The sequence below is a fragment of the Labeo rohita genome, chromosome 6 (genome assembly GCF_022985175.1).
Source record: "Labeo rohita strain BAU-BD-2019 chromosome 6, IGBB_LRoh.1.0, whole genome shotgun sequence".
In the NCBI taxonomy this organism is placed as follows: Eukaryota; Metazoa; Chordata; class Actinopteri; order Cypriniformes; family Cyprinidae; genus Labeo; species Labeo rohita.
The window spans coordinates 18,596,685-18,620,345 of record NC_066874.1 but is presented as its reverse complement, the minus strand read 5'-3'; the positions used below and the strand labels follow the sequence as shown (position 1 = coordinate 18,620,345).

Here is a 23,661-nt window from a genome sequence, read left to right as displayed (position 1 = left end):
TGGTTATGCTTTTAAAACAAGGGGCGTTTTCTCAAAAGCGGCAAGGGTGGCAGTGCTTCCTCAAAATATTGGATGAGAAAAAATATGTAGTACAAAAACAAAAACAACACCAATAGTACATAATGTAATATTAAAAAGTGTATAAATCATTAGTTTTTCTTAAAAAAAAAACATGCAACAGCAACACCAGCAGGTAAAGTTATCTCTCGCCTCCCCTGAGCCCACTGAGTTTTAACAGACCCCCTAAATCATACAGTGAGTTTGGTGGGGGGTAATTGAGAATTAATGGGAGAAAGTCAAATGAGAGGAGGCAATGCCTCCATTGCAATATGACTGGATATGACTGGTTATGTTCGGCTGTGACTGGTTCATGTGATAGATCCCGCCTCTTGTGTTCGTGTCCGTTCCACGTTCACGAATCAGTCGGAATTAACAATATAATGGCATTAATGGAAAGTCTCATTTAAAAAAGTAAGTAAACAACTCAAATACTTGCACGTAACCACTTTGTTACATCAAAATAAGACTAAAAATAGCACAAAAACATGATCTGTGGGAGTTTTTTAGCAAGTATATCAGCTTGGTGAAATTTTGATTACATCTCTGTGTCTGTGACCAATATTTACAGACTAATATTTACTTTGAGGACTTTGCCTCCTCATTTCAGAACACTATAAGATAAAAACTTTTAAAGACAGACCAACTGCAAACACTGATGTTGTTATTCTATGATAAATGATTTTGTTAAAGCCACCAGTCTGCATTATTCCAAATTATGTTCTAAAATAATCAGCAGCTAAAAATTACATTGTTTTACATCCCTGGTGAAAAACTGCATTACCCATGATGCTGCAAAATGATTCTACCAATTCTCATGGGCACCACTGAAGTCCACAATATGGAGAAAAATCCTAAAATGTTTGCCTCAAAAAAACAGAATTTCTTTACAACTGAAGAAAGACATGAACATCTTAGATAACGGGGGGTGAGTAAATTATCTTGTTCCGGAACTGAACTTCTCCTTTAAATGAGTTTGTAATATTATGATTCACATTCACAAGCGATTGAGGTGTTGTGTTGCTGGATGTAATAATTAACGTAGCGGTCGTCATTTACTCCCGACATCTGAGCTGCTGAAGATGCAGTAGATTACGTTTGTTTGTGAAGGAAATGCACCTCCTGATCTACATATATCGGTCAATATATCGCGCCAATCATTCATGATCCAGCTTCACTTACAGCAGAAGTGAGTATAAGGGTTTTATGAATCTTTGCGATCACCTTTCCTAATAATGTACTAGTTAGCAAGTTTAGCAGCTATATGCGGCTAAAGTAAACAGGCTCGTCACTCCACAGAGAGAAGAGAGGGGCGGGGTGAGCAGAGCTCATTTGTATTTAAAGGAACAATCCCTCAGAATGGGATGATTTTTGCAGAGCTGATTTTGGCAAGGCAAAAAGGGTGTTGTTTTACACAACCATTGAGAATTTTTAACCAAAGTATATTATAGACTTTTCATTAAGACCCTAAAGAATCATATCAACTTGTGGAAAATGGGCATCCGATGACCCCTTTAAGAATCCCTATGGGAAAAATTAATAGAAAAAATTGTTATGGAACTGGAACCAGCGCTTTTGTAAAAGTGAGTAAACACTAATTCAGCCCACTTATGACAATTTTTGCATATTGTTCAACTTACGCACTTCATACAGTAATATTTATTTTCAACGTTTGAATTTACGTACTTTTGTATTCTGAACAGGTTTTGATTTTATGTTGATTCACCATTTGATTTCCCATGAGGCCAAAAGCAAAACCAGCTGAGAATCACTTGTTAAATACTATTGTGAAACGGTGCTTGAGTTTTTGAAAGAATGTCAACTAGATGGCTAATATGCAAATGACAGTAAGTTCATCTGAGTTAAATGTCTAAAATGTCTACAATGAAAGTGTTCCTTTCGAGGCAGCATGTAATTAGGTGACAGTGTCTTCTGCTCAATTAGACTTTCCCTCACACTTCACTTCCAACAAAATGGCTATAACCTTTTAGCCAATGGAGCTAAAATGGCAGACACTTGAGTGTTTTCCCATTGATTACCAAACTATGTGACCAGAGCCATTAGAACAAACAAGAAGTTTAATACAACCCCAGCTGCATATTTTAAACTATAATTAATGTATATCATGTGCTATTTGCTATAATATCATATTGCTACTATTATTATTTTAAGTAATGCTTTTATAGAGAACAAGCAAAAGACACAGGGGATATGCCTTTTGTTCAAAACATGTCAGTTCAGTCAAGATACAAGGTCCTACCTGGCTCTTCCATGTGTGCTATTATCCAGTTAAAGGCCATCTCTGCCCCCATATTCCCAGTGTAGTACACTGCCTTCCGACAGGCTTCCAGAGGGAAACCCATCTCTGCCAGCTGCATCACGGATGATTCATCTATTTCTGGAGCTGGGGAACAGGTAAAGAGAATAGTGGCTTCAAATCAACATCAGCAGCCCTTAGCTAACAATAAATACACTCTAGTTCAAAAGAAAAAGTAACCATTTTACAAGACTTTTAATATTGTTCATCAAATATGTTATCTTGGAGTGCATGTACAATTGTAAAAGTATTTTGTAATTTTGGAAATTTACAATCGAAGTGGTACTTACATTCCAAAGAGTTGTTTGTTGTACTGTCTGAATGCAAAAACAAGACATAGTCAGTACAAAAGCAAAGCAGAATGCTAAATATCCAATTTTACTGCTGTGCTGTTTTCATAATATTTCACTATATAATATTTTCATCATTCTGAACAATGGCAAAAAACAGTACAACATTGACTATAAAATTTTTGTTGTTTTTTAAAATAAGTTTCTTACGTTTTCAGTTTTAATGTTTTTAAGATGCAATTTATTCTTACGGCAAAGTTGATCCTTTACGATCCTTCAGAAATCATTCTAATATGCCACTTTGGTGCTCAAGAAACTTTTTGGTATTATCAATTTTGAAAACAGTTTTTTTTTATGAAAACCATGATACATTATTTCAGCGTTCTGAAGATTGAATAGAAAGCATTTATTTGAAATCCATTCAATTCATGCTTCCTGAATAAATTAATTTCTATAAAAAACCCTTTTGAATGATAGTCTAATGGTTCTCACCTCTGGTGTCTTCAGGAATGACAATGGGAGGTGTAAGGTCTGGCAGTTCCTCTTCTCCAGCCTGTAGCCCTGTGGCCCGAAGGCGATTCAAGTCCAGGAAATCAGGTACGTCTACAGAAACATCTGTAGCACATAAAAAGACGTTGAAGGAAATAATACAGATTCCAAAAAGTCATGTACTGTACATTGATACACTCAGAATAGACTTTCAGAGCAGATCCTGGGGATTATTCCTTTCTAAAAACCCTGCCAACATTTTGCTGACCACAGTACCAGTCTTTGATTCCAAAAATTTCTTATGTAAAAAGACAGTGTTACAGTACCCTCTGCTGGACAAGGGAAAAGCTCTGCTGAGTAAACATAACACCTTGCAAACTGATAGTCTTTTGAGGCCAGCAATCGTGCTGCATTGCTCAACATGCATGACATGTGATGTCTGAATTGCACAAGAGAGCATGTGATAGGCAGATGCAGATGACAAACAAGAACATGACATATCAGTAAATCTGCTTTGACAGGAGCTGGAGGTACAGAGAATCATTTTGTATATGCTTTGCAAACTTTTGTCAGAAATCTAATACACAACATCAAACTAAAAGCACTTAAAATTACACACCTAACTTTTTGGGCACCCAATCAACCCCAAATGTGAACTTCTTCATTTGGACGACCATGTACTCGGGGAAGGATGCGAAACGAGAAGTCCTGAGGAGAGAGAAAGATAGAATTATTTATAGCTGAGGTTTTCAACCTGTGTAGACTCAAAGACCTTCCCATCCAGACTTTTATAAAAAGATATACACTTTATTATAACTTTCATTATTGTTAAAAAACATTTTATAATGCATAACAAATCATTAGCTAATACAGTAGTTCAAAACTTCATAGGTTGGAGTCTCCTATGCTCATACAGGCTGTATTTATTTGTTTAATAAATACATGCAGGAAAAAACTGTAATATTATGAAATATTATATTATATAGAAATGCAATTTCCAATATTGGTTTCTTATTTTAATATGCTTTAAAATATAATTTATTTCTGTGATGCAGCGCTGAATTTTCATCAGCCATTACACCAGTTGTCAGTGTTACATGATCTTTCAGAAATCATTCTAATATGCTGGTTTTTTATCTAATGTGCTGCTTAATATCTTTTTGGAACCTGTGATACTTGTCTTTGATTCTTAAAATCGAACAGCATTTATTCAAAATATAAATCTTTTCTAACTATCTTTTTAAACATTTAACACATCCTTGCTGAATAAAAGTATTAATCTTAAAAAAGAAAGAAAAACATTTTCCGACAACAGGCGTTTGAATTGTAGTGTATACTGTAAAACAAAATTTCTATTTTGAATAAACACATTTCTTTTTTAACTTTTTATTTATCAAAGAATTCTGAAAAGTATCTAGGTCCCAAAAAAAATTTAGCAGCACAACTGTTTCTAAAACTGATTATAAATCAGCATATTAGAATATTAGATTTCCGAAGGATCATGTGACACTGAGGACTAGCGTAATGATGCTGAAAACTTCATTTTACTTCACAGGAATAAATTATACTTTGAAGTATATTAAAATAGAAAACTGTTTATTTAAATTGCAATAATATTTCACAAAATTATTTTTTTCCTGTATTCTTGATCAAATAGATACAGAATTGATGAGCATAAGAAACTTTAAGAAACATTAAAAATCTTACTGATCCCAAACTTTTGAACGTCAGTGTATATCTATATAATAAAAAACATAAAATGATTGTTATCAATATAAACCCCATGATATTCTCTAAACTTTGGGGAATGTGTTGCATGTCCTTCGAAGGTCTCAAACCCAGAATCTTGCTTACTTCACTCCAGCTGACTTGGCTTGCAGTGCAGAGCTCCAGAAGTCTGGAACATTCTCAGGCTCTGTGAAGGCTTGCAGACAGGCAGTGAAGGGGATTCGGGCTCTCACGGGCTCTGGAGGGGGCCGCATGTTCTCCTCGGCTTCCTTCCGCTTACTCTCATATGTTATTAGCTCCTCTGTACAAACGACAAAACCATACGCAACTGAAACACCATTAACACCGTCTTCCTGCACAATAGCTTGTTTATAGTTAGCTTTAAACTAAAATAAATAAATAAAAAAAGTATTATAACCGAATCACCTAACTACATTAACTTTCATCAATTTTTAGTTAGGTCATGTAGAAATAGCTATTTACATGTAATAACTACACAGTTAAACTATTTGTGGTGCAGGAGCAATGTTTAACTCAGTTGTAGAAGGTATTACCTCTGTTGCTGGCAGCCTCTAAGGGTACAGGAAGCTGCATAAGGTAGTCCACTCGCTGTGTGTATCGCACCTTCTGTGTCTGACAGCACTGCACTCGCTCCTCAACCAAGAAGCGGAACACATCGCTGGGGTTCTCTGAGCCTGAACTGTTCCTCTGGAAATGGCAAAACACAATATCACCTATAGAAAGTTCTCTTCTGTTGGAGCTGTGGCACAGTGCATAACACTGCATATTTTACAGTTGAGGTCAAAAGTTTACACACACCTTGCAGAATATGCAAAATGTTTATATATATATATATCACATATACGTCTTTTATATTCACAAAAAAAGACGTGTACACAGTCCACAAGGGAAAGTAAGTTAAAAATCGTATTAAAATTACCCCGTTCAAAATTTTACATATACTTGGTTCTTAATATTGTGTTGTTACCTGAATGATCCACAGCTGTTTTTTTTTTTTGTTTTGTTTTTTTTGTTTAATGGAAGTTGATCACGAGTCTCTAGTTTATCCTGAACAGTTAAACTGCCTGCTGTTCTTCAGAAAAGTCCTTTAGGTCCCACAAATTCTTTGGTTTTTTTTTATCATTTTTGTGTATTTGAACCCTTTCCAACAATGACTGTATGATTTTGAGATCCATCTTTTCACACTGAGGAAAACTGAGGGACTCATATGCAACTTTTACACAAGGTTCAAATGCTCACTGATGCTTCAGAAGGAAACACAATGCATTAAGAGCCTGAAAACTTTTGAACAGAATGAAGATGTGTACATTTTTCTTATTTTGCCTAAATATTATATTTTTTTAATTTAGTACTGCCCTACAGAAGCTACAGAAGATACTTACATGTTTCCCAGAAGACAAAATAAGTTCAATTTACCCTGATCTTCAAATTAAAAAAAATTTTCACCCCTTGGTTCTTAATGCATTGTGTTTCTTTCTGGAGCTCAGTGAGTGTTTGAACCTTCTGTAATAGTTGCATATGAGTCCCTCAGTTGTCCTCAGTGTGAAAAGATGGATCTCAAAACATACAGTCATTGTTGGAAAGGGTTCAAATACACAGAAATGCTAAAAAATTAAAGAATTTGTGGGACCTGTAGGATTTTTCTGAAGAACAGCGGGCAGTTTAACTGTTTAGGTCAAACAAGGGACTCACAAACAACTAACACTAAACAAAAAAAACACAGGAATGGGAATCATTCAGGTAACAACACAGAACCAAGTGTATGTAAACTTTTGAACAGGGTCATTTTTATAAATTAAACTATTATTTTCTCTTGTGGACTATATGTAAACATTTTTTTGTGAAATATGTTATTCAGGTCAGTACTAAATAAAAAATAACATGCATTTTGTATGATCCCCTTATTTTGGTAAAATAATTAACATTTTGCAGAATCTGCAAGGTGTATGTAAACTTTTGACCTCAACTGTAAGAGCTGTTCTGCTAATGGAAAACAGATTTGATCTGACCTGTTCCTATTCGCCTTTTCTCCTTAACCTTCCAGTCTATTTTTCCCATACATAACACGCAAAAGCCCATAAAAAATTCTTTTGCAGCACTAAGAACTTGCAAAGATGGAGAGCACTGAATATATTAAATGGATAGTCCACCCAAAAATAAAAATGATGTAATTATTTATTCACCCTTTGGTCATTCCAAACCTGTATGCATTTCTTTCCTCAGCAGAACATTAAAAAAAGCTATTTTGAAGATTGATGCCAGTTCCCATAGTATTTTTTGTTCATATACTAAGTCATTGAGAACTGAAACTGTTTGGTTACCAATATTTTTCAATATATATTTGATGTTCCACAGAACAAACAAAGTCATGCAGGTTTTGAAGGCCAAACGGGAGAGTAAATAATGACAGAATTTTCATTTTTGGGGACTGTCTCTCTAAAAAGCCACATCATGATCATAAAACACAATAACAGTCATTTAATTAATAGTTCTACAAAACAAATGGTAAATAAATCAACTTTCTATTTAAATTCAGGCATCTTAATGGATAGTACAAGATTAGTCCAAAATTAAGATCAACGAGGTCATCCTACGGCAGTTTCGCTATTCTGAGGCCATACAGAAATATACCAGCCGTCCTCTATCAAGTCTGAGATACCAGAGACCACTGAGCAAAGAACAAACCTGCTGAGGATGTAGAAACGCACTGTAAGGTCCCCTCACTGTTCAGAGGCCTTATGCTATTTCACACAAGGCACAGCTGAGGGCAGCTACAAATAAACCAGTCAACATTTCTGAGTACCAAACATTTCAAGAGTCTATAGCTCTGTCTTGGTTTTATGAGGTTGACCCCAACTGGTTTATGTGTACTGTCAGAAACAAGCAAATGTCAGCAAAGATTAGATCACTTCAAAATCAACTATATATCCAAATTTGGAAAGCTTCACATAAACTCTTTTGATTTTCTCTATTGTGAATGATTCTATCAGATATCTACTGAGAATGATTTGTTCTATTGTGAACAATTCATCTGTCCATGTTAGTTAAATATTAAAAATGTGCACTGAGTCTTTGTTCACTTGGTCACTAGTAGGCGTTCCTACTCGACCTCTGTATCTAACTATATTAGGTGGGCGATCATTGCCAGCACTCCCATTGGTAGTTGCTACATCATGTTACTACTTACTCTACCATTCGAAAGTTTGGTGTCAAGATTTTTTAAAGACACTAATAATAGTTTTGTTAAGTTACAGTAAAGACAATTATAATGGAAGATATCTAAATGCCTTTTTACTTTCTATTCATCAAATAATCTTAAAAAAACAAAACCATAGTTTCCACAAAAATATCAAGCAGCTCAACTGTTGTCAACATTAATAATAAGAAGAAATGTTTCTTAAGAACCAAATCAGCATATTAGAATGATTTCTGAAGGATCAGGCTGCTGAAAGTTCATCTTTGCATTACAGGAATGAATTTCATTTGAAAACATTACTGTTTTTCAAACAAATGCAGCCTTGGTCACGTCTTTCAAAAGCTTTTTTTATGTAAAGTTGAATTCTGCTCAACTTTGTCACATCACCAATCATCAATGTTGCTTATAACTCAGGAAACTGGCAATTCTAATTCCAACAGCAAATTACTATTAGTGTTTATGCTTCTTAATAACCTGATAACCCTCTAAATCGACTTTCCTTTTTAGCTGATGTCACCAAGCACTTATATTTTCCAGCCACCTGTCATATAGAAGCCATTTTGCACGATGCAATCAATTCTAAAGTATGTCACATTGTAGAAGAGAAGTAGACGTAAAATGGGCTGGGAATTCAATTTCTTGTTGACGTAGAATATCTCACTATCTAAATGTCTGACAGTGCGACTCCTACTGTTGTTTGTTTTTCAGTCACGGAAAAGTGTCAGGGAAGGCAACGGCTTTCGTTCTGGACACGGACCAAGTGGGGAGGGTAACAGGAAGCATTATCAGCCCTGTGTAACCGATAGGGGTATCTAATTTTAACTTAGTTGAGAAAGTCACTTGAAGTGTGTGTCTGCCAACAGAGGGGTAGAGAGTGCAGTTGAATGTGTCTCCTGAAACTAGAGCCTGCTGACAAGACTCAAAGTCTACAAACACGTCTGGGGAAATTCCAGGAAATTCCAATTTCAAACCCTAGAAACACTTGATTCTCTGAAATCATTTTTTTTAAATAAAACAAGACTGCAAATGGGATAGTTCACCTAAATGAAAACTCTGTCAGACCTGACTCAACCTGTATCGGTCCAAAAACCGAATTTACAAACTGAGCTCTCTAGAAAAATGTCTAATGCCAAACTGCTCTTTTTCTAAGAAATGAAAGTCATTTATAACATCAAAAATATTGTGTTTTCCAAAAAGAAGCACATGAGAGAAAAGCACATTCGTACCTCCACCAGGTTAATAAAGTGCAGAAGGAATTCGTGAGCATCTTGTTGTCGGTTTGAAGAGAACTCTGGGTGTCCTTTGCTGACCAGTGCTTTGAACATCTTAGGTGAAATCCCTCTTTGCTGCTGCTACCGAAGAGAACAACATGATACATCTAGGCTCAGGGTCACCAAATGCACTTTAAAATGCCATCACAAAACCTATTAAGAAAGTTGGATTGCAGCATGACATTCTTCAACACTCTTAAAAGGCCACATACCTGAACTTTAGGAAAATGGCAAGCAGCATTTTTTTGTTTCATAACAAATACATAAAATAAAGCGCATGTTTCTTTGAGCAAGGAATAATTTATATTATCTTGGAAGCATATTTACAATTCTGTAGAAATTCAGTGGACCTCCAAATGACTATATTTTAGTTATTTATAATAATATTTAATAAAAAAAAAAAAAACATACACACACACACACACACACACACAACAACAGATTAGTTAGTAAGCCAAACAAGCACACCAAAGGCACATTCATGTCTGCAATCTCACTGGTAGTTGTTGCATTGCGTTGCTGCTCATTTGCATAAAATTCAACTCTGTTCAACTTTGTTTTACAATCTTGTTTGTTGTTGGTGCCTCAATTTGCCACTGAATGACCTCCGGTTATTGCAAATAATTGTCAGTATGAATGTACCTTAAGGTTGTCTCAAATAAGTAACTAGGCACCATGGGTACTGGTCTGACAACTAAGGCAAAAAAAGTGTAAACAGAGTTATGTGGACCTAATCGAGCCAAATATCAACAAGACAGACCAAGTCAAATACCTTGTAGTCTTCTTTCATCACCTGTTCAATAAGTTCTGATTTCATTGGAGGTTTTGAGTACTGGCCTGAGAGAAGTCCATGACCGAGTTTTGCCCTTAAAAGGTAGAAAAAAACAAACATTCCAATTTAGATGCCATGTCAAAATGACACCATTCAGAAAAGTGCAGGAAAATTTTTTAGGAAAATGCACCTGTCAAACTGTACTAATACAGTTACGCAACCTGTACTAATACTGCATTGCCATTATATTATACAAGAATTTGACGTAATTTAAAATTCAGAAAAAACAAGATAAATGTAACATGATGTTAACACTTCATGACAAAAAAAACACCTACATTTGTGTGTTGAAATCCTGAGTTGGATCAAGGGGTGAGTAGTCAAATATTCTCTGTAGGTTCCCAACATACCTGCAGAATAAATATTGGAAAGAAAAGCAATCATTTCTTATTGTCACATCTACATATTGACGTCAGTGAGTAAAGACCCTGGCTAGATGCTTTAAATATGACGCTGAAATAAAATCATTAACATACAAAAGAAAAAGGCATGAGAAGTGTGTGAGAAGACATAATTAAAGGAACAGTCTTCCCATAAATTAAAATGTGAAAATTAGGACTTCAAAACAATTAATCGTGATTCAAAATTCAAAATAAAAGTTCATATTTTATACATAAATAAACTGATGTATGGTTTGTAGGATAGGACAGTATTTAGCTGAGATTTGAAAATCTGGAAACTGAGGGTGCAAAATATCAAAATATTGAGAAAATCATCTTTAAAGTTGTCCAGATGGTCAGCCTTATTGAAAACCTCAGGCCATCCAAGATTTAGATGAGTTTGTTTCTTCATCTTAACATATTTGGAGACATTTAGCATTACATTACTCGCTCACCAATGGATCATCTGCGGTGAATAGGTGCCGTCAGAATGAGAGCTCAAAGAGCTGATAAAAACACGATTCCAGTCATTAAATTTACATCTTGTGAAGTGAAAAGCTTGTAGAAAACAAATCCAACATTAAGACGTTTTATATTTAAAAAACGTAACTTTTGACCAAACTACGAGTCCATAATCCATAATAGCGCTTCCTAAGTTCCTTCAATGAAAACATCCATCCCCTGTTGTCCTCCCACATCAAAATCCACTGACATATTTGTTTAGAACTGTTTTGCACTGCTTTTGCTTATAAATGGTGCTTGGTCTGTGCATATTTCTCTCCTGATTCAGGCAAGATGACTTGGAGAAATATCACTGGAGAAAGTACTATTATTGAAAGTAATATTATAATATCTAATATTATGAAGGACTCATATTTTTGCTTAAAGCAATGGTTTGAAGCTAAAAGCATCCTAATGATGACTTTGTTTATTACAAACATGCAGCTTTTCACTTCACAAGATGTTGATTGATGGACTAGAGTCATGTGGATTACTTGTGGATTATTGCAGTGTTTTTATCAACTGTTTGGACTCAATCTGATGGCACCCATTCACTGCAGAGGATCCTTTGGTGAGCAAATCATGTAATGCTTAATTTCTCCAAACCTGTACTGATGAAGAAATAAACTCATCTTGAATGGCCAGAAATGTCACTTCTACAGTGTGATAGCGTTCAAACCCTTTGACTTTAAGACAATGGTAGAAGAATGTAAACAAGGATGTAGAACATGTTGGACCACCGAAGGCTTTAAGGTACTTACGCTCTCTGGAACTCTGGAATACTGAAAAGAACTTGCATAGTGGTGCTCAGGTAGCAGCTGTTGCCCAGGTTTTTGATGCCCGTATATCCTGAGCCATAGACAGGCTTTAGCTTTAGACCGGCCTCCTGAATCACTTCCCAGTCGCTTACACGAGGCTGCGCGTGGTTGTCTGTATGATGGCCATTCTCTGTCTGTGAGGGATGGACATAGACATTTAACATGATTGGAAGGAGGCAGTGTTGCTTGTTTTTGCTTAAAGGGATAGTTCACCCAAAAATGAAAATTCTGTCACAATTAGGTGCTCACCACCGCATCGTTCCAAACCCATAAGACCTTCGTTCATCTTCGGAATACAAATTAGATATTTTTAATTAAATCCAGGAGGTTTCTGACCCTGCATAGACAGCAATGCAACTACCATGTTCAAGGCCCAAAAATGTAGTAAGGACATCCTTAAAGTCCTCCATATGACATCAGAGGTTCAACCTTCATTTTATGAAGCTACCAGAATACTTTTCAAGAATAGTCATGGTACTCTCGTTACTGACACAGAAGAGAAGAAATTGTTGAATAAAGTCATTATTTTTGTTTTCTTTGCACACAAAAAGTATTCTTGTAGCTTCATAAAATTACATTTGAACCACATATGTCACACAAACAATTTTCACCATGTCCTTACTACCTTGTGTCCGAAGATGATCAAAGGTCCTACGGGTTTGGAACGACATGAGGGTGAGTAATTAATGACAGAAAAATAAACAGAAAAACATACCCTTTGCATTTGCAGCATATCTATTCCAAAGTGTAACAAATGTTCTGATATATGAGGATCAAGCACTGCTTCTTCTTCATCAAAAGAGTAAACATCTGCAAAAGAGAGACAGGAATTGAAACACCCGTAATACCGTATAAAATCCATAAACAATGAAAACGATCATTTTTTTTTGTCTAAATTATGTTAGAGCTTGAATTTTCTGTGTGTGTTATATATGTGTGCCAACATATTCCCTGAAATTCTGTCTGACACATTACCTGCTCCATCTGGGGTGATTGTGTCGAGTTTAACTGCTAGGGGGAAGTTGGTTTCTTTGTAGTGCTCAAGGGCATGTCCGTTCCCTCCACTCCCATCAAAGAACCACTTCCCACAGAGGACAGAGCCATCCGTCAGGTTTAGCCACAGGTTCTCTCTCATTTCACACTTGGCGCACTTCCAGCCACTAATAGGACATAAACCATATTGAAGACACAAACAGGCAGGAAAGGAACTCCTCATATTTCAATTCAGGTAATGCAGGTGTCTTCAAAGTGGCTTTGTTACTCTATAATCCACAGACTATATAATGTAATCTTATTGTGTAGACCAAGACAGAAACCAGTTCAAACATATCAGTATATCATCTAGACCAATCAAGCAGCCCATATTTGGCCACTGTTTTCGGTAACTGAAATGAAATGGAAATATAAAATGTAAATGTTAGATGAAAAACTTACAAACACGTAAATAAAAATGAGAAACTCTTGTTTTTTATTTAGTACTGATCTGAATAAGATTTTTTACATAAAAGACATTTACATATAGTCCACATTTCATAAAAATGACCCTGTTCAAAAGTTTACATACGCTTGATTCTTAATACTGAATGATCCACAGCTGTTTGTTTTTTTTTAAAGTGATAGTTGTTCATGAGTCCCTCGTTTGTCCTGAACAGTTAAACTGTCCGCTGTTCTTCAGAAAAATCCTTCAGGTCCCACAAATTCTTTGGTTTTTCAGCATTTTTGTGTATTTGAATCCTTTCCAACAATGACTGTGTGATTTTAAGATCCATCTTTTCACACTGAGGACAACTCCAGAAGGAAAAACAATGCATTAAGAGCCAGGGGGTGAAAACTTTTTGAATTTGAAGATCAGGGTAAATTTAACTTGTTTTGTCTTGTGGGAAACATGAAAGTATCTTACCTTAGCTTCTGAAGGGCAGTACTAGATGAAAAAAAATATGATATTTAGGGGATAAGAAAATAAAAAATAAGAAAAATGTCATTCTTCATTCTTCATCTTCATTCTGTTCAAAAGTTTTCACCCCCCGGCTCATAATGCATTGTTTTTCCTTCTGGAGCATCAGTGAGCGTTTGCATCTTCTGTAATAGTTGCATACGAGTCCCTCAGTTTTTCTCGGTGTGAAAAGATTGATCTCAAAATCATACAGTCATTGTTGGAAAGGGTTCAAATATACAAAACCCAAAGATTTTGTGGGACCTGAAGGATTTTTCTGAAGAACAGCAGGCAGTTTAACTGTTCAGGACAAACAAGGGACTCAAGAACAACTATCACTAAACAAAAAAAGATGTGGATCATTCAGGTAACAACACAGTATTAAGAATCAAGTGTATATAAACTTTTGAATAGCTTTGAACTATTATTTTCTCTTGTGGACTATATGTAAACATCTTATATGTAAAATATCTTATTCAGGTCAGTACTAAATAAAAAAAATAACATGCATTTTGTTTGATCCCTCTTTTTATCCCCTCTCATTTTGCAGATTTTGCAAGATGTATGTAAACTTTTGACTTCAACTGCACTAAAAAAATGGCCTCATATGCATTGCCTCATAGATGTCAAGACATTCTACTGGGTGTATTAAAAACTATCCTAAACATATTCAAGCACTTCATCAAACATCAATAGCTTGTTTTGATATTATTCCACTTGGCAGAGAAAGTAGACGTATCAGATTCAAGAGTGACCTGAAGCAAGCATCAGCAGTCTCTAGAATACTAGTCCATATGACTCTGGATTCCCATGTGACCAACCTGGGAGGAATTCGAACCCCATTTTCCTGCTGTCTGAGACTTCTGGCATGTCTAGATATTTGGATCTCCTCTTCCCATGAATCAGACTCCTGCTTTTTGTATGGAGATGGAGCATTGAGAACGGCGTCACAGGCTATTGTCACCTGAAAGTTAAAGGGACACATGAACATTATATTACAGCTGTTTCATTGCTTAATGTGATATTGCACCTAATGAGTGTTAAAAAAAAACCACAGCAAGCTGGAAAGTGGTGCAGACTATAACTAATTAGATTTAAAAGCCTTGAAGCTCCTGGGCAAATAGGTTAGATAATGCAACTAGGTAATAAATAAAAGGGCAGCAGCAGTAAGTAAGCACACCATGCAGTTGTTAACAAATACAAAAATGTGTTTAGTTGTGTGCTACTATATGTGTTATGAATAACCAAAGTACAACATAAACGGTAACAATTTACAAAGGTTCATTAGTTAACATTACTAAACTACATTAGTTAACATGAATTACAAATGTATTGTACAAATGTAAATGTATTGTTCATTCATGTTAGTTAATACAGTAACTAATTTTAAAAAATGACACCTTATTGTAAAGTGTTACCACATAAGCTGTAACAAATGAATCTTTTAGCACCATGTGTACTGAAAAAACAATATATCAACAAGTAATTACTCAAATATTTGAGATATCAGTTACTTTTAAAAAGTACGGGGTAGGTAAGACATTTTAATGATTTTGATATAAGTTTCTTATACTGACCAAGGCTACATTTTTTTTAACAAACAGTAGAGTAAAAACAGTAATACTGTGAAATATTGTTACAATTTAAAATAAAATTCTTTATATACATTTTCAAATATAATTTATTTCTGCATGGCAAAAATGAATTTTCAGCAGTAATTACTCTAGTCTTTACTGTCACATGATTATACTAATCTTACAATTTGCTGCTCGAGAAACTTTTTTATTATTATCAATATTTTTGGGAAACTGTGATTCTTGATCAACAAAAATTTTAAAAGAACAGCATTTATTTGAAATAGAATTTAAATTTATAAGCAGTGTAAAAGTTATTACATCAATTGAATGTGTTCTTGCTGGAAAAAAAAAGTTAATTTCAAGTGAAAAAATATTACTACTACTGACTCCAAACTTCTGAATTGTAGTGTATATTTTTAGAAATTCACAAACAGTATATGTATGGATATATATATATATATATATATATATATATATACACTGTTTTTAGTAAGTATTAAGTTAATTCTGTGTAAAATAAGTGTTAAATTTCCATTTATTTATTTATTTTGTATTTATTATATATTTATTATGTGTGTTTTTATTTATTAATTTTTTTGCCATCATTAAGAAACTGTATCAGTATTATGTGCGAAGTGTATCAGTTTTATAACAGCCATCAGCCAACTTGCTCTCTCTGTGTCTGTGTTTACACCTAAAAAACCTGTATTTCTCTTAATATTTTCAAACATATAAATAAAAACATTAGACATGCTGTGTATTCAGGCAGCAATGACTAATAAGTGTACCACATGACATCACTGCACACAATGAGAAGCATGAACACAGAGTTTATAATGTGTTTGACAAGCAAGCACTGAAACTGAAATGGCAGATCAGGCCTTTGGCATGCAAGGCACACAGGGCGCATGAGCACACACTCTCACTAACCAGTGCGGGCAACTCCTCAATATTTGGTAAAGGGATCTCAAAGTGGTCTGGAAATATGACAAGCTTGGCTTCATCTTCATACTCATAATCATCTCCGTTAAAATCACGGTTAAGCTCTAAATCTTCAGGAAAGGAAGCAGAGAGAGATATTTTTAAATCGAGAGCTAATGGGATGATTGCACTCAAAACAAGTGCTTAAAATGTCCCCTCAAAATGAATTAATAAACACATGATAAAATGGCACAAAGTGTACACAATCAAAAATAGCTTTCTATTCATATTTATCGTTTAGTATGAAACATTTTCTTGAGCTCCTTTAAATTAACCACAAACATATACACAAAAGTCTTGTCTTTTTCAGGTTTTAACAACCTTTAAAAATGACTTTTTTACACCTAAATAGTCCTTCAAAGTAATTTTTCAATTTTTCGTTGTAGACTACTATACTAAAGGTAAAATTAAACCCATGAAAATTACCCCATGATTTACTCACTCTCAAGCCATCCTGGTTGTATGTAACTTTCTTCTTTCAGACGAATACAAGCTAAGTAATATTAAAAATATCCTGGCACTTCCAACCCTAATAATGGCAGTGAATGGGTGTTGAGATTTTGAATTCCAATAAAGTGCATCCATCCACCTTAAAAAGTGTCTACACAGCTCCAGGTGGTTATTAAAGGAGAACTCCACTTCCAAAACAAAGATTCACATATAATGTACTCACCCCCTTGTCACCCTTTGAGGAAAACATTTCAGCATTTTTCTCCATATAATGGACTGTTATGGTGCCCCGATTTTAAACTTCCAAAATGCAGTTTAAATGCGGCTTCAAACGATCCCAGGCAAAAAAGAAGGCTCTTATCTAGCAAAACGATCAGTTATTTTCATAAAAATAATACAATTTATATACTTTTTAATGTCAAACGCTCATCTTGTCTTACTCTGCCTGGACTGTTTTTTCCGGTTCATGACAGTTAGGGTATGTCGAAAAAACTCCCATCTCATGTTCTCCCTCGACTTCAAAATCATCCTATATCGCTGTTTTACCTTTTTTGTTAAGGGTGTTTGATCTTCTTTGCATGTTCACTTTGCAAAGACTGTGTCAGTACAGGATGATTTTGAAATTATTTTTTTGAATTTGAGGGAGAAAATACAATTGGAGTTTTTCGACATACCCTAACTGTCTTGAGCCAAAAATACACAGAGCAAGCGTTTGGGATTAAAAAGTATTTAAATTGTATTTTTTAATGAAAATAACCGATCGTTTTGCTTGATAAGACCCTTCTTCCTCGGCTGGGATCGTTTACAACCACATTTGGGATCGTTTGAAGCCGCATTTAAACTGCCTTTTGGAAGTTCAAAATCGGGGCACCATACCAGTCCATTATATGGAGAAAAATGCTGAAATGTTTTCCTCAAAAAACATAATTTCTTTATGACTGAAAAAAGAAAGACAAGGGGGTGAGTACATTATATGTGAATCTTTGTTTTGGAAGTGGACTTCTCCTTTAAAAGCTTTCTGAAGCGAATTGATGTGTTTGAGTAAGAAAAACAGCTATATTTAAAACTTTATAAACCATAATCTGTAGCTTCCGCTAACTGTCATGTACACGTACACAAGAGAGCGGCACAAAAAATGTGGAACAAAGCAAAACACATATATAATCCAAGAGGAGACTGGTTTTCCTTTGCTTTAAACAAAACTTGGTTCTCACAAGACTCGCCAGAAAATTTTCACCAGAGCTTATGCTACATCTACGTCACCCACTCTCGTGAAAGCATGTACGACAGTTAGATGTTAGATATTACGGTTTATGAAGTTTTAAATATGCCTATTTTTCGTACACAAATGCATCAATTTGCTTCAGTAGGCCTTATTAACTCGCTGGAGCTGTGTGGAGAACATTTTATGATGAATAGATGCACTTTATTGGACTTCAAAATCTCAACACCCATTCACTGCCATTATAAAGCTTGGAAGAGCCAGGACATTTTTAAAATAACACAGATTGTATTTGTCTGAAAGAAGAAAGTCATATAAGTCATAATCACGAAGTCATCATAAATCACATGATTTGAAAACTGACAACCTAACGAAAACATGATCGCATATGTTTGCGCTCCAAGCCCTATCCTTAATAGAACAGTCTGAGTTGTCTAAATTACATATTTGGGAAAGCATTGTGGGTTTACAAAATGACTGGCATCCTTTCTGACGTATCGTCCGCGAACAGAGAAGGAGGCGTGTATATTGATTGGATGCCTGAGAATAAAAGGCCGCCGGTCCACCACCTGCTACGTCACACCTCCAATGGCAGAAGTGTGTCAGCCTGTGGGGTTGATAGGGCACAGCAGCTGACAGGCATAGTCGGCCACTGTAAACCAACCCTCCATTGCAGAAGATTAGGCCAGGGCAAGCATGTGGCACTTTAGATTTAGAACGGTTACTAACTGCATATACAAATAAATTAGCTAAATTTAGCCCCAGCCAGTAATGACTGAGACTGCTAAACATAAAAATATAGCTTATTATAAAGGGTTTGAGGTTGAAGTTTTAGTCTGAGATGAATTTTATTTTTTTAAATGTATATTAAAACAGACTTACCTAAAAATACTTTTCCGTTCCTTCTTCTTGGTATGGCACCCCCTGCAGCACCTGTGGCTTTCTGTAATTATCATCAGGAAACAACATGGGTCATAAAATTGTAAAGTACTTTGTACTCAAATATTTGTGGATATTTATAAGCAGTTCTGACAATATCACTTCCTTGTTTGTATGTTTGTTGCGGTTTTAGTTTTGGTGCTTTTAATAAAAGAAAATCAAAAAAGCAAACAACATGGGTAATAATGCCATGTGTAACATTACATCTGTGTGGCTATAACTGAACACCAAATATTACTGATTCATGTTGCAAATCTGGATAAAATCCAATTGATGTGCATATGAAAGCTTGACAGCTGGGACTGATTGTTCTGTACAAAGCACATAATGGTCAAATCAATTGATTGGAGAGTAAAGAGGACGGCTGAATGGGTAATGCTGACACATTTCTCATGTAATCCTAAGTATAAACAGCAAACACAAAAGCTACAGCAACAGGGCCGGCTGTTTCTGGACAGATCCAGACATGAAAATAGCAGCATTTAACCAGCACATTCACATTCACTTGGAACGAACAAGAAACCATTAAATAATTAGGTGCCTATTCTAAATGACCAACAAATCAGTCATCATTAGGCCAGTGTATCGGAGCAGACTAGGATTCAATAGAACTGCTAAAATATGGAAAGACTTGCCATGGTAACATTCAAAAATGAGACAATACATAACATCTGAAGATTTGAAATCTGTCATATTGAATTCAGTACACATAGTGGAAAACAATATAAAATGGTGTTTTAAATAAAGCAGCACAGTTCATTTATCTTCTTTGTGTACCATGCTGCTTTTGTTTGTCTACCAGGCTAGTTATAAGCTGTCTACTGTCTAGTCGTCACAGAAAATAATTCCGACATGTTGTGCGGTTTGTGAAAATACATTTACTGTAATTATTGTAAATTATTTTTTATGGTGCTTTTTCTTGCTGCACTTCCCAAAAGGGTTAGTGCGGTAAACTCATGCTGGGCTCATCACTTATAGGCCAAAATGTCAAAACAAAGCACTCTCTGAACTGCTTTCTTTCTAAATTTGTGTAGAAGAACTGCCACATCATTAAAATTATAATATTTAAAGATGCTTTCAAAAAATTATAGTTCTGGACACAGACATGGTTATTCACCTCTAAATTTTCTAAATTTAACAGACCTCCTGCTATGCAATCTTCATGAATTGTGTAAATTTAGGTATATGAGTATAGCAGATCTCTAAACTTGAGGAAGAGACAAAAACCATCTGCAAGAAACTGAACTTTCAATAAAAAGCAAAAAATATATACAATATTTCTCAGGATGTCTTAAAAGGATAGTTCACCCAAAAATTAAATTGTTGTCATTTTTCACTCACTCTCATCATCATGTTGTCTCAAATAATTTTTTTTTCTTATGCTAAATACAAAATAAGATGTTTTGACGAACGTGGGTAACCAAACAGTTGTTTGGTTACCCACATTCTTCAAAATAACTTTTATGTTCAACAGAAGAACGAAACTCATTGAGGTTTAAAATAACTTGAGAGTGAGTAAATTATTATTTTTTTTTTTTTTTTTATTTTTTTGGGTGAACTATCCCCTTAAGTAACTACCATCTTAAATATAAAATACTCTTAGCTGCTTTCTAAATCTGACAATCATCAGTGTTTGCTAAATTAAATTTTTCCATATTTTTGCAAGTATGAATTAAAGAGGACAAATCATAAGGATGTGACCTCAACAGGTTACATACTACGGCTGCAACAACTCATTGATACAATTGATAATGACAATAATTGACAAATAATTTCATTAGAGATTAATTGTGCCTGTGCACAACGCACAGAAAACAAATTCATAAACTTAAATTGTACATGTAACACAGGTAATTTTATTTTTTATGAGGGCAGTAACAGAAAAGGAACTACTGTAATGGAATATTAATATATATTCAGATGAGAGATCTGTACCTCACACCAGGTTTAGTCTTTTGCTTTTGATTTTCTTTATTATCATTTTTATCATTTTTAATTTAGTGAATACAACTTATACTTTCAAATAGTAAGCAATGGGTTTGATATTTTGCATATAAATGTTTGCACATACAAACTATTTTGTTCAAATTTCACATTGTTGAGATGACAGTGTAAAAAAACAATTTTGTAAATAATGGATTGAATATATATATATATATATATATATATATATATATATATATCACTTAATTATAATATAACTGTCAGACTAATCATTTATCCAATCATTAGCTGCTACACAGATAGTCCCAGTAGCCTAATAAGCACATCCACATTGAATCTGCTGACAAAAATCCAAAGAAAGCTCCACAACTTTCTGTAGAATCTGAACATCTGTCATTCACAATCCACACATCCTTGCATGTTTAATAAGTATTATTGCTAGTATTATTTGCAATTCATGTTTTGTTTTTGTAGCACAACTTATATTTAAATCTATTCCACAGATTTCCTCTCAAAGTCAGCAGAGTGCAATCTGCAGGTTCTAACTTGACCCAATAAGACACCAGCATCATCTGTTCTGAAAAAGCATATTCAATAATGATATCATTTCCTGAAACCTTATGCTTAAGTTAATGTTATGTTACTGGATGCACTGAATGTGTTTGCACGGAAAAAGTGAAGTCAAGAGTGTCTATTGCAAATTCAGTCAATTCCAGTGAACAGACAACACTGGATGGTGGTTATTAAAGGAGAAGTCCACTTCCAAAACAAAGATTCACATATAATGTACACGCCCCGTTGTCATCCAAGACGTTCGTGTCTTTCTTTCTTCAGTCGTAAAGAAATTGTTTTTTGAGGAAAATATTTCAGCATTTTTCTTCATATAATGGACTGCTATGGTGCCCCGAGATTGAACTTCCAAAATGCAGTTCAAATGAGGCTTCAAACGATCCCAAATGCGGTTGCAAACCATCCCAGCCAAGAAAGAAGGGTCTTATCTAGCGAAACAATTGGATATTTTCATAAAAATAATAAAATCTTTAAACTTTTTAATGTCAAACGCTCATCTTGTCTTACTCTGCCTGGACTGTTTTTTTCTGGTTCATGACAGATAGGGTATGTCGAAAAACTCCCATCTCATGTTCTCCCTCAACTTCAAAATCGTCCTATATCGCTGTTTTACCTTTTTGGTTAAGAGTGTTTGAACTTTACTTTTTAAGTTTACTTTGCAAAGACTGGGTCGGTACTTCTGCAGCGATGTAGGATGATTTTGAAATGATTTTTGAAGTTGAGGGAGAAAATACGATTGGAGTTTTTCGACATAGCCTAATTGTCTTGAACCACAATACACAGAGTTCAATGAGAGCAAGGCAAGACTGAGAATAAAAAGTATTTAAATAGTATTTTTTTAATGAAAATAACCAATCGTTTCACCAGATAAGACGCTTCTTCCTCAGTTGGGATCCTTTACAACCGCATTTGGGATCGTTTGAAGCTGCATTTAAACTGCATTTTGGAAGTTCAAAATCGGGGCACCATAGCAGTCCATTATATAGAGAAAAATCCTGAAATGTTTTCCTCAAAAAAACAGAATTTCTTTACAACTGAAGAAAGAAAGACATGAACATCTTGGATGACAAGGGGGCGAGTACATTATATGTGAATCTTTGTTTTGGACTTCTTTCCTTTAAAGACCGTTATCAAAACAAACACCGATAGGAAACTGTCTTCAACAAGTGCTTTGTCTCTTTTACTTTCTTTGTGTTGCTGGAACCTACTCAATAAGTTTTTCATAACATATTAAGTATGCACAGTTTCCTTAAGAGTGTAGAATGAAACACACGTGACCCTGAACCAATCATAAAGGTAATTGTTTTTTAAATTGAGGATAAGACAATATTTGGCTGAGATACAACTATTTGAAATCGTAGAATCTGGGGGTGCAAAAAAATCTAAATATTGAGAAAATCCCCTTTAAAGTTGTCCAAATGAAGTTCTTAGCAATGGATATTACTAATCAGAAATTAAGTTTTAATATATTTACAGTACGAAATTTACAAAATATCTTCATGTAACATGATCTTTACTTAATATCCTAATGATTTTTAGCATAAAAGAAAAATCGATCATTTTGACCCATACAATGTATTTTTGGCTATTGCTACAAATATACCCGTGATACTTATGGCTGGTTTAAGACCCATGTTTACAAAAAATGTAATCCAACAATAAGCTTGAAAGAAGTTTTTGTCACTCTTCTTACCTCTTTCACGTGTCGTTTTAAGTGCATGTACACACTCTGTCCAGTTTTACGGTAATGTCTCTCCACATGTTCTCTTCCGAAACCCAAGAACGAGTTCATACACACATACAGACCTCCTTCTGATTCCTAAAAAAATGATAAAACAAGATTTAAGCTGACAAATGTGGCCAAGTAATTTTATACTTCATGTTAAATATAAATAATTAAAACCCACTGTACGTAATATACAATTTCATAATTCTATTAAGTTACATTTACAAAAAAATATAAACAAAACAGCTATTAGTGATTACACTTTTAAAGTTATAAACATCATCAACATACAAACACATGAAAAGAGGAAACACTTTAACATAAAACAATCAAAAACACCAATGAATTTAATGCAGAGTATCTGCTGAGTATTATTAGAAAATAAAATTATAAGACATAAAAGTAAAATTCTAAATAAA

The 23,661-nt window shown here is 34.6% G+C and overlaps 1 protein-coding gene and 1 long non-coding RNA gene across 3 annotated transcripts in view; one reads left to right on the top strand and one right to left on the bottom strand.

Annotated features, from left to right (window-relative positions):
* Nucleotides 1–23,661, bottom strand: part of usp13 (ubiquitin specific peptidase 13) — a 38,451-nt gene that overhangs the window by 13,330 nt on the left and 1,460 nt on the right. Inside the window, exons 2-17 of one of the 2 annotated variants that reach the window (XM_051112121.1) lie at nucleotides 23,210–23,335; nucleotides 18,946–19,006; nucleotides 16,341–16,462; nucleotides 14,655–14,797; nucleotides 12,876–13,060; nucleotides 12,616–12,710; nucleotides 11,844–12,034; nucleotides 10,480–10,551; nucleotides 10,142–10,235; nucleotides 9,325–9,447; nucleotides 5,436–5,589; nucleotides 5,008–5,182; nucleotides 3,773–3,861; nucleotides 3,157–3,279; nucleotides 2,665–2,691; nucleotides 2,318–2,461 (exon numbers count right to left, since the gene is read on the bottom strand). In XM_051112121.1, coding sequence (XP_050968078.1) covers nucleotides 2,318–2,461; nucleotides 2,665–2,691; nucleotides 3,157–3,279; nucleotides 3,773–3,861; nucleotides 5,008–5,182; nucleotides 5,436–5,589; nucleotides 9,325–9,447; nucleotides 10,142–10,235; nucleotides 10,480–10,551; nucleotides 11,844–12,034; nucleotides 12,616–12,710; nucleotides 12,876–13,060; nucleotides 14,655–14,797; nucleotides 16,341–16,462; nucleotides 18,946–19,006; nucleotides 23,210–23,335 — 1,924 coding nt within the window. Of the gene's footprint in view, nucleotides 1–2,317; nucleotides 2,462–2,664; nucleotides 2,692–3,156; nucleotides 3,280–3,772; nucleotides 3,862–5,007; nucleotides 5,183–5,435; nucleotides 5,590–9,324; nucleotides 9,451–10,141; nucleotides 10,236–10,479; nucleotides 10,552–11,843; nucleotides 12,035–12,615; nucleotides 12,711–12,875; nucleotides 13,061–14,654; nucleotides 14,798–16,340; nucleotides 16,463–18,945; nucleotides 19,007–23,209; nucleotides 23,336–23,661 lie in introns of both variants that reach the window. The other variant, XM_051112120.1, reaches the window with a different exon arrangement.
* LOC127166667 (uncharacterized) lies at nucleotides 368–9,315 on the top strand. Its single transcript, XR_007827926.1, has 4 exons — nucleotides 368–471; nucleotides 2,378–2,472; nucleotides 3,172–3,261; nucleotides 8,807–9,315. It is a non-coding gene; the product is annotated as an uncharacterized LOC127166667 (long non-coding RNA).